The sequence below is a fragment of the Arachis hypogaea genome, chromosome 13, assembly GCF_003086295.3.
Source record: "Arachis hypogaea cultivar Tifrunner chromosome 13, arahy.Tifrunner.gnm2.J5K5, whole genome shotgun sequence".
In the NCBI taxonomy this organism is placed as follows: Eukaryota; Viridiplantae; Streptophyta; class Magnoliopsida; order Fabales; family Fabaceae; genus Arachis; species Arachis hypogaea.
The window spans coordinates 144,407,109-144,417,886 of record NC_092048.1 but is presented as its reverse complement, the minus strand read 5'-3'; the positions used below and the strand labels follow the sequence as shown (position 1 = coordinate 144,417,886).

The window sequence follows — 10,778 nt, the reverse complement described above, 5'->3', positions numbered from 1 at the left end:
GTTCAATATTTAAAAGATGAATTTAATATTTATATATGTATAGCTATGAGATGTATTAAGAAACTAACATTTTTCTTTCAATACTATTTAATTTTTTTTATTAAAAAATGTTAATTTTCTAACATTTTTTAAATTATATATTATGACTGATCACTTTTTAAAATTTTGATTGGGTAATTAATAAAAGTACTTCTGAGGCATAGAAAAATATTCTTTAAAAAAGCTTTGAATTTTTTATTTATCGTAAAAAAAGACAAAAAAATAAAAAAATAAAAGAAAATATTTAATATTTTGGATGAGTTTAATTTTGAAAATATGACGAGATAAGATATAAAGAATAAGACATAAAAAATAAAAATTTTATATTTTATTTGATAATAAATTTAATATAAAATAAAAACAAACAATAAAAAAACCAATTTATATTATTTTTTCTTTACATAAAATTTAAAATAAAAAATATAATCATAAACATTTAATAATAATAATAATAATAATAATAATAAAATAAATAAATTATATTTTTTTCTAATATGTTTAACCAAAAAATATAAAATATATTAATTTAATATTCTAAAATATAATATTTTTATTTATAATAAATATAATATTTTTGTCAAATATAATTTGATGTGTATCTCTATATTTCGTTATTCTGTCTGTGTAAATAAACGTTCACAGGCGAGTGTCCATCCAGAACTCGGTACCTGAATTTGTTCCCGCAATATTTTTACCCACTTAATTAATGTCCAGTGGCTGTTGATAATAAGAAACTTGAATTACGTACCATGAGGGCACGCTCGAAAAGTAGCAAGTGAGGGTCACGCGCTCGCGAGAATCGCGAACGTTGTTTGAAACCTGGGGTGCGGTTACACGTTGAATTTCAAAATAACCCAAGTTAGTTGTTTCACTCCCAACAAATTTAACCGCTTTCAAAACTAACTGGATGCATATTTAGCGAGGGCCAACCGGCGAGAAGGTGTGTTACTTTACTCTTTTCTTCCCCCATATCCCCTTCTCCTTCCTTTTTAATATTCTCTATTTTCTTATCTTTTCATTTAATTTTTTCTAATAAAACACGCAAAAAAAAATTAAGCGTGCAGACAAGGGTGAAGCATATTGTTGTTGATGCAGTACAAAAGAGGAGCCAACCGCTGTTATTACATTTCACAGCATCAGGTTAACGCAGGAGGGAAGGACGCCTATGCGGATCTGGGTCAACGGCATTTGACCATTATAAACGACAACATTAGGGTTGTTTCTGTAAATTAATGGCCACGGGCCCACATCGATATTATTGTGTCAGATTGAAATAAAATAAAATAAATAAACGTTCGGCTGCGTCGTAGCTGTTGTTGTGGTTTGGAGTGAAGGCCCCATTGTCCCTTCTTTATATATAACCTCCTTGCTTCATTCGCTCCTCTCCCTCTTTATCTCTCAACCAAGAGATTATTATTGCTATCTCGGAGGAATGAGAACAAGAAGAGGATTGTGTTATTCTGCACCTGGAGTAGTAACAAGGATGTGTTCCGTAGGGGTTGGGAAGAGAAAGAACAACAAGTTGCAGCATAATGTTTACGGAGACTCTAATATTTATAGCCTCAGGAAAAGGCACAAGAGGTTACCGGAAAAGGCCGCCGGCGAATGCGATTTTTTCGAGTCTTTGCCGGACGACCTTGTAATCTCTATCTTCTGCAAGCTTAGCTCCTCCGCTACTTCCCCTTCCGATTTTGTCAATGTTTTAATCACGTATGTATTAATTAATTAATTAATTCAAATATTACTTGATTAGAAATTCAGTTTCTGATACTCTATTTTATTTTGTGTTGAACAGATGCAGGAGATTAAACAGTTTAGGTCTCCATTCTCTTGTGTTATCGAAAGCATCTCCGAGGACTTTCTCTATTAGAGCAAAGAACTGGTGCGATTCGGCGCACCGGTTCCTCAAACAGTGTGCAGATGCAGGAAATGTTGAAGCATGCTATACTCTAGGCATGGTTAGTAACTGATTCAAAAATTCAAACTATATAAAAAAAAAAAGAATTTGGAATTTGAAATCTTGGAGTTGCAGCTTTGAACGGGAAAACTGTTTCTTCTGTTTCTGCAGATTCGGTTCTACTGTTTGCAGAACAGAGGGAGCGGGGCTTCACTCATGGCCAAGGCAGCCATGAACTCTCACGCACGAGCTCTCTATTCGCTCGCCGTTATACAGTTCAACGGTAGCGGAGGCACCAAGAACGACAAGGACCTCCGTGCCGGAGTTGCCTTGTGCGCACGCGCCGCCTTCCTCGGCCACGTCGACGCGCTGCGGGAGCTAGGCCACTGCCTTCAGGATGGATACGGCGTTCGCCAGAACATCGCGGAGGGGAGGCGCTTCCTTGTTCAGGCCAACGCCAGGGAACTCGCCGCCGTGATCTCCGCCGGAGCTGCTGCGCGCCAGTGGCTGACATGGAACATCCACCCGCTCCGCCAGTTCGCCGGGTCAGCGGCAGGTTGCCCGCTGCTGAGCGATTTCGGGTGCAATGTTCCGATGCCGGAGGCACATCCGGCGAGCAGGTTCCTGTCGGAATGGTTCGCGGCTCGGGACGCGTCTCCCGGTCCGGGACTGAGGTTGTGCTCTCATGCCGGTTGCGGTCGGCCAGAGACGAGGAAGCACGAGTTTCGAAGGTGCTCGGTGTGTGGCGCGGTGAACTATTGTTCACGCGCCTGCCAGGCGCTTGATTGGAAGTTTCGGCACAAGGTGGAGTGCACCCCCGTGGAGCGGTGGCTCGAGGACGACGGAGATGACGTCGTTGATGACGGCGTAGACGCTGACGCCGTGATGGCGGTGGATAGTTAGATGATTTTTTTTTAATGTAACGATGACGGTAAAAGTAACGGGAAGTCTCTATTTTTGACGGTTCAACGGAACTGTGCTAGATGAGGCGTTGAGAGAGAGAAAATTATGTTGTCCTCCTTTTTATGTATAGTGGGAAAACACTCCCAGAAAAAATGAAGGAGATTTTTTTAATTTTTCTCATTCCTTTTTTATTGGCCTACTTACCTGAGTTATTTTCGGTAAATTCTTCGTCACTGTGTACCCCACAGAGAAAAAAAGAAGGAAAAAAGTAAATTAAGATTTTGAGCTGATGCTGTAGTTGATAAGTAATGTTACAATTCTCCTTTGTTAACAGCAAGGCAACTAGAAAATTTTATTTAATTAACTCCTACAGAGTTTGTTTTTTAAAGATTCTTTATTTTTTAGACATTAGCAATACAACGAACTTTGGGTTAGTGTGAAATTTTAAAATAGGGGTTTGGTGGCAAGAAGCGCTTATCTTTCTTGATCTAGTGCCGCTGCATTACTTGGATAATTGGGTTTCCTTGTGAAACAAAATAAAGTTAACATTGTGAAAAGATGGCATTTTTATTCATTTTTTTAATAAAAACACATATAGCTTTCTAATTTTTATGGTAACATCCTCACATGCATGAAATGATCTCGTTATGCAATTATTAATTTAATTAATTAATTAGTAGCTTCAAGACATTGTGAAAGGAAAAATAAGTGTAATAAATAGAAAAAAAAAATCATTTCCTGTCTGTTTCATTGAAAATTAGGGGTCACGTTTGAGTTTTATCCCTTTAATCCAACTGGTAGTAAACCAAGGAGAACTAGCAATATTTATCTTAATAAGCAACAACACCAAATATCTCCTCTTAAAACAAATGATCACGTATTCTTTTTTAATGAGTACTTTTTTAATAATATAATATTTTAGATATTTCTACATAAACACTAATTTGCCAATTATTATTAGGCGTGTCTCATTAATTATTTATAGAGCACGCTAATTTTTATGTGATTTTGTTAATATATATATATATATATTAAACTTATATTCAAATAATATTTTTGTAATACGTAAGGAATATTTGTATTTAATTTTGGGTCAGCAATTTTTAATATTTTTATCATTATCATTTATTCAGTATAAAAACTAAATTATTTTTAATAAATAAATTTTATTAATCAGTATATTACTTTATATGTATAAAACTCTAATAAATATAAATATAAACTATATATTTTTATATACAAAATTTTTATAAATATAAATATAAATTATTAATAATCAAATATTAAAAAAATAATATTTATTGATTACATAATATTACTCTTTATTTATAATAATGTAAATGGCATGTTCAATATATAGGGGACGACCAACTACTAACCAGAATAAAGGATTAAAAGAAAAAAAAGCAAAAGAAGGAAAGAAATAAAGAATTAAGGAAGTAGGAGAAACACGCAGCTGGCTAGCACTGGGAATGGATCTTGCAAATTAGGAAAAAATAGATCCTCTTAATTTTTTTTTTAATAATTAAAGAAATAAAATATAATTTTAATTTTTTAATATTTTTTTTGTTCCACTTATAAAATTAATAGTAAAAAATTATACCTTATTTTTTCAATTATTAAAAGAAATTGAAAAAGATTTATTTCCAAATTGGAATATGCCAGCCGTTTATAAAATACTTTTGATTTAGAAAAATTGAATCATATTCCATAAGTTATGTGAGTTAAGAGCTGAATATTTATGACATTGATTATTAATATGTCATTCAGAGAAAGCATACTTACATAATTTAATGAGAGGACGAAGAAGGTAAAGGGAATGGGGGAATGGTGGGTGGGAGCGCACTTATTCTTTCTGCAATGTTCATTATTTATTTCAGTCGCATTAAACCCTAGAGGTATGGGTTGGTGGTCCAAGCCCAATCTAATATGAAGGCCCACATCCAGAATTATTGTCGTCAATTTATGGCTAAAAATATTAAAGGCTCCAGACCCCAATAAAGGTAAATAAATTTTCTTTTTGGAACAAATTAGAAAGTAGTTCATCCCTGAACTAAAAGTAGTTCATGCCATTTTTAAATTTTGAGTTTTTTTTAATTGTGTAAGTAGTTCACTCCTACACTAAAGTGAATAATAATACTATTAGACTAAGCATCCGTTTAAAAATTTTTAAAAGTATTTTTTAAAATTTTTTACTTATGAAAAGTAGTAGTATTAATGTCTGGTGTAATTTTTAAAATCAAATTGCAGCTTTTCAAAAAACTATTTATGAACTTATAGAAAAGTTAAAAAAATAATTTTTTTCATAATACTATTACTTTTTATCACATTTTTATAAAATAAACATTCTTAGAACTAAAAACTCAAATACAGAATAACTTATTTATAAATTATTTTTAATATAATCATTTATTATTTAAACTAGTTTATCAAAAAGAAGTTTAATTAAGCTGTTACCCAAACGAAATACATGAGGGAAAAAAAATGCTTTTACTTTCATTTGATTAAGATTGGGCTCGGCATTTATAAGTCCAACCCATACGCCTGATAATCCTAAGAGAACTGAAACTTATTTAAGACTTAAAAAAAAAAACGAAAGTTGTTAAAAGCTTTATAGACTATTAGTCTATTATACCAAAAAACATGTTTATAAATTATTATTAATTAAAAGTATACACGTAGTTAAAATTTAATTGATTATCCATGTTGATGGTAAAAAATTGTAAGAAGATGCAGTAAATTCTCATTCTTGATCAATGAAATTTAGAAAATTCAACTTCTTGATTCCAGAATCTTAATTATCACTCTCGCGCATTCTTATTATGTGTTTCTTTTTAGCCGTGCTAAAAATATAAACAATCAAAAGAAAAAGACTCAAGTTTTTTTAATACTATTTTCATTCTCTATTTAATAGTAAAGGATATAGTATAAATAAAAATTAATTAATAGCTTTTTGAAATTAGAAAGCAATACTTAATTTGTAATTAAAAAAAAAACAGATACGACTGAGTGGAATTTAATAGGTATGTTGCTATTGTTAATTTCTTGCTTCGGTTATCTCATTTCTCATGTCTGCATTCACATAGCCTTCTACCTAACTTTGTTTCTTTTTTTTTCTTTTCTTTTTTAGACTTAAGCGGTTAACCTTGTCCGCTATTAGAATCAAGGGCTGCTGGGCTGGTGAAATTCCAAAAAGAAATTAGAACATGACAAACCAACTTGTTTGTGTAGAATAAAAATAACCATTATTTATGGCATCAACCCGTTACAATGAAAAATAAATAAAAGAAAAGAACAAAGAGGAGGTTAAATAATACCTAGAATTAGAGAATTCTTAGAATTTAGCTTTCTTAATTCATAACGTACTTTACGAATTACAAGCCTTAAACTTCAATTTAAATGAAACTATCATCTTTAAATTCGTTATTATTATTATTATTAGGAAAAGTATACGTTACCAAGAGAGAGTCTATCAACTATTACCAACACGTCATAAATTAGGATTAAGAAAAATATACGTTACCAAGAGAGAGTCTGCCAACTATTACCAACACGTCATAAATTAGGATTAAACCATGATTAACTTAGATGTGGCTTTATTTAGTAGATGGGTTTCATGTCTAACCCAACTCAAGTTGGCAGATTTTGGCAGATAAAAAATTGGTAACGTAGCACTACTGTTATTATTATTATATACGGAAAATATTATCAATAATAATAACAGTAGTGCTACGTTACCAATTTTTTATCTGCCAAAATCTGCCAACTTGAGTTGGGTTGGACATGAAGTCCATCTACTAAATAAAGCCGCATCTAAATTAATCATGGTTTAATCCTAATTTATGACGTGTTGGTAATAGTTGGCAGACTCTCTATTGATAACGTATACTTTTCCATAATTTAATAGAATTACAAGTTACAAACCATTTGTGTTTGACCAAAAATAGTCTTTGGAGATAGTAGATATTAGGTTAGTAATAAAAAGAGAGTGTTGGCCATTTTAATCTTGAAATTTGTTTGATTAAAGAATTTGATTCTTAATTTTCAAGTTAAGTCCTGTACCTTAAAAAATATAATGTATGAAAGTAGTTCACCTGACTTAATTAATTAAAAAGTTTAATTATTCTATTTAGTTTTTATAGTTTTGTCAAATTTTTAATTAAATTTTTATATTTTTTTTCAATTGAATCTTTGAATTAATTTTTTTTTAATTAGATTCTTTTAACAACAAATATTATGAAAAACATTAAAAAAAGAATAAATTTATCATTATATCCATAATTTATTCTTTAGAAATCACTCATTCTCAAGTTTTAATTTTCTTCGCCTTTCCTATTCTTTCTTTCTCCTCCTGTGTTCTCCTCATAAATTTATCGTAGTTTTTTTTATAAGTTATAAGTTAAAAAAAAAAGTTACTTATGAACCGATTTAAATTGGCACTTGCTAGGTCATTCAATAATATTAAGGATTAAACTGATTTATGAAATGAATTTGAACCCAGCCAAAAAGAGAGCATAGTTTTCTTCTCCTTCGAGGAAATATATACGCTGCAATTGTTCCGCAGGGTGTATTTGACAAAGCTGTGATCGGAGTTGCATATCCTAACAGTAACAGGTACGTAATATGTGTTATCCCTCTAATTCATCTTCTGCTTACTTTATAGATTATGACGATTTCGATTTGTGTCGTGGCATTGAAATGCAGAGCAGAAAGGGAGAGATGAGATGGGATTCATAATGGAATTTGCGAAACACTTGATACTAAAGATGATGGAAGATCCAGAGCAAAGGGATCGGAAGTTCAGGGAGCACGTTTATGCCGTGAAAGAAAGGTGCGCCAAGACCAAGGAGATGTGGAGCATCCCTATGCGACCCTATGGCTTCTGGACCTTCGACCGCCACAACTCTCAGCTCGCTTGGGACGCCCAGATCGCCAAGGTCCCAGGCCGCATGGAGCCCTACGAAGAACTCCTCCCATACTTCTTAGGTACTCCTCCACTCTTTTTCGGCTATCAATGATCGCTTCATGTTGATGCATTTATCCATATTCTTATAGACAAGCAATTTTGTATTTTTTAGTCAGCATTTAATCATCAAAATAAAAAGTAAATAATCTTTCACTATTAGTTGTAATCTCATACTATTAAAAATATTATTAATAGCTAATTGATAGTTACAAAACACCAAAATTGTTGGCCCTAGCATTCTTCTTCTTATATTATTTCCTCAATTTAAATACAGGCAAATGAACCCCAAATATTTCCTTTGTAATCTTGATTTTTTAAATTTTATTAATTAATAATTATTTAAATTTTATTTTTTAAACATACAAAATTAAAGTGTGTGTAACATTAGTAAAAGGTGAAATTTAATGTAACATCGCGTGCAATTTTTTTACTGTAAAATTAATGTTAAAAATTATTAAATAATTTATTTATTAACTAAAATTTCATCTAATAATTACTAAATATAAAATTTTTATAAAAATTACTGCATGTGAATTATTACCATGTTTGTGTTTACTTGAATAGTAACTATTGAGCTTCTGCCGTTTTACCTATAATCAAAAGTTTATGTACTTTCTGGATTGAATTAAGCTCTATCTTTTTCTAAATTTTTTTTCTTCTTCTTTCTTATTTTTTATTGAAAAAAGTTGACAAGATAATGTATAGAAAAATTATTAGAACTTTTTACTTTTAATATTGGAATAGTAATGATATTTTTTTTTAAATGTGGATTGTTTGAGTGTTATTCTCAAATGTGAAATCATTTAACTAAAGAAGCTGAAATTGGACTGTTAGATTTATTAGAAGTACAAAAATATGACCGTTTGATTTGTGTTAAAAAAAATTAAAAATTTTAAAATACAGAAATCATACTCTCCAATTTGTATACTTTTCACAATTTTAAAAAATATCAAAAATTATAATATTAAAATATATCACACTTTTTACATCTATAACAAAAAAAAAATTAGCCAAATTATCACCTGTTCCTTGACAAAAACGGGAATATGATGTTTATTTGTTCGAGTCGGTTGCAATAAACCTTTTATCCTTTAAAGAGTGATGTAATGACAAAAAGGACCCTCATGGAAGTATAGTGATTTCTCGTAAATGCCCAGCTAAGAGACAAGGTTGTTGACCGTCGTTGTTGCAAAGTTATGAAGCAAATGAAATTCTTCCATTACTGGAATTCCTGTTGGTGGTCATGTTCTCTTCGTTACATAATTGTCAGGCACCTTGTTTGTTGTTTTTAGCTAATTTTCAGATAATCTAAATCTCTTTGTTAGCAATTTGCTACCAGTTTCTTCTACTAATATACCCCTTCTTATATCAATGAAAAAAAAAAGGGTTAAATTACAATTTTGATCTCTATGATTTTGGTTGAAAATTAAAATCGTCTCTAAAATTTTTTTACGTTTAAAATCGTCTCTAATGTTAAATTTTATTTTAAAATCGTCTTTTCAAACAAAAATACCCTTTCTTAATTTTCCCTGTCATCCCAATCCCTCATCTTTTGCATTCACAGCAATTCCTAACAAATTCAATACAAAAATTAAGAGAACAGTAAGTCTTAACTAGGGACGAGGGAGGACAGCAACCACGACAGAGTCAGACAAGGTATGCAAAGACAGGGCAAAAAGACAAGCAGAGATATGGTCGAAAAGAAAAACAGAGAAGCAAGTAGACAAGCGGGTGGTAGAGATGCTGATGGCAGTAATGGAGGAAGATAGAGACACTGGCGGCAACGACACAGACAAGCAAAGACGCTAGCAGCAATGCGTAGGCGACTGAGACATTGGTAGATGACACAGGAGTTGAATAGAATAAGAGGACATGCGAAGAATGGAGTAACAATGCTAGCAGCAAAGACAGTGTTCAAGTTCTAAGAGGCGATTCCCTGACCGATGCTCACAAAGGATTTGACCCCGCAGCGCAAAGGGTCATGAAAGAGATAGGTGCCATGATGGAGAAGTTCGCCAAGCACATGAGAGTTCCGTTCAAGTTCAACGTCATTCACCATTCCGGCCATCTCTCCGAGTTCAATTTCGGAGAATTGAACATCAGGGATGACGAGACATTGGTTGTTAACTGCGTCAATGTTGAGCTGAGCGTTAAGAAGAGAGGAACATGTTTCCTGTTAGGTATAAGAACATGAATGGAGAAGATGAGGAATTGAGATGATAGGGAAAAATTGGGGAAGAAGGGTGTTGGTCTAAAAGGACGATTTTGAAATAAAATTTAATGTTAGGGATGATTTTGAATGAAAAAAATCGTTAAGGACGAGTTTGATTTTTGACCAAAATTATAGGGATCAAAATCATACTTAATAAGAAATAAAAACGAACAAATCCTTTGGGCTAATTTTACAGCAAAACATATTTCATGTTTGACATGTCTAATTCTTTGAGCTTATAATGGATCCTAGCCGAGCAAATTGATCAAACATTGCCACAAAATTTCCATCCTAATTTTCAATATTCAAGTTTCTCAACATCATAGCATTTCATACCAATATCATCAATGAAAACGAGAAAAACTTCCTATTGGTAACGCCTCGTAAACTTCTTATTCCCAGCCCCAACCTCCCTCAACTTTTCCCTACTATTGGAAACAAAAATTAACCTCAACCAAGTTAGACACGAAATAATGACAAGTTTTTTAACATATCATTCAATTTTATATGTCTAAATTTCTTATATTTTCACTAACTAGCCTCTTAATAATATTATGTAAAATAATTATTTTTAAATTCACATAAAAATCAAAATATTTTTAAATATTCTACAATAAAAATAAAAATAATCAGTTTTTCGTATGCCTTCACACACCAAGTTTTCATTGTACATGGTCACTGGGTGAGAAAAAATAATTCAAAAGTTCAAATACTTTTCAACTACAAAGTCAATCTCAAGCTATTGTTCTAGATCATAACTC

General features: G+C 31.8%; 1 protein-coding gene across 1 annotated transcript; it reads left to right on the top strand.

The window, feature by feature from the left end:
- The first annotated feature begins 878 nt into the window (after nucleotides 1-878).
- On the top strand, nucleotides 879-3,019 carry LOC112792594 (F-box protein At1g67340). Its single transcript, XM_025835888.3, has 3 exons — nucleotides 879-1,749; nucleotides 1,835-1,997; nucleotides 2,108-3,019. The coding sequence occupies exons 1-3, from the start codon at nucleotides 1,472-1,474 to the stop codon at nucleotides 2,837-2,839; spliced, it is 1,173 nt and encodes a 390-aa protein (XP_025691673.1). The 5' UTR covers nucleotides 879-1,471; the 3' UTR covers nucleotides 2,840-3,019.
- Nucleotides 3,020-10,778: the final 7,759 nt, after the last annotated feature.

Coding starts and splice junctions, on each gene's coding strand:
- LOC112792594 (XM_025835888.3), top strand. CDS start 1,472: ATGAGAACAAGAAGAGGATTGTGTTATTCTGCACCTGGAGTAGTAACA. Junction 1,750..1,834: donor TTTGTCAATGTTTTAATCAC/GTATGTATTAAT, acceptor TGTGTTGAACAG/ATGCAGGAGATTAAACAGTT. Junction 1,998..2,107: donor CATGCTATACTCTAGGCATG/GTTAGTAACTGA, acceptor CTGTTTCTGCAG/ATTCGGTTCTACTGTTTGCA.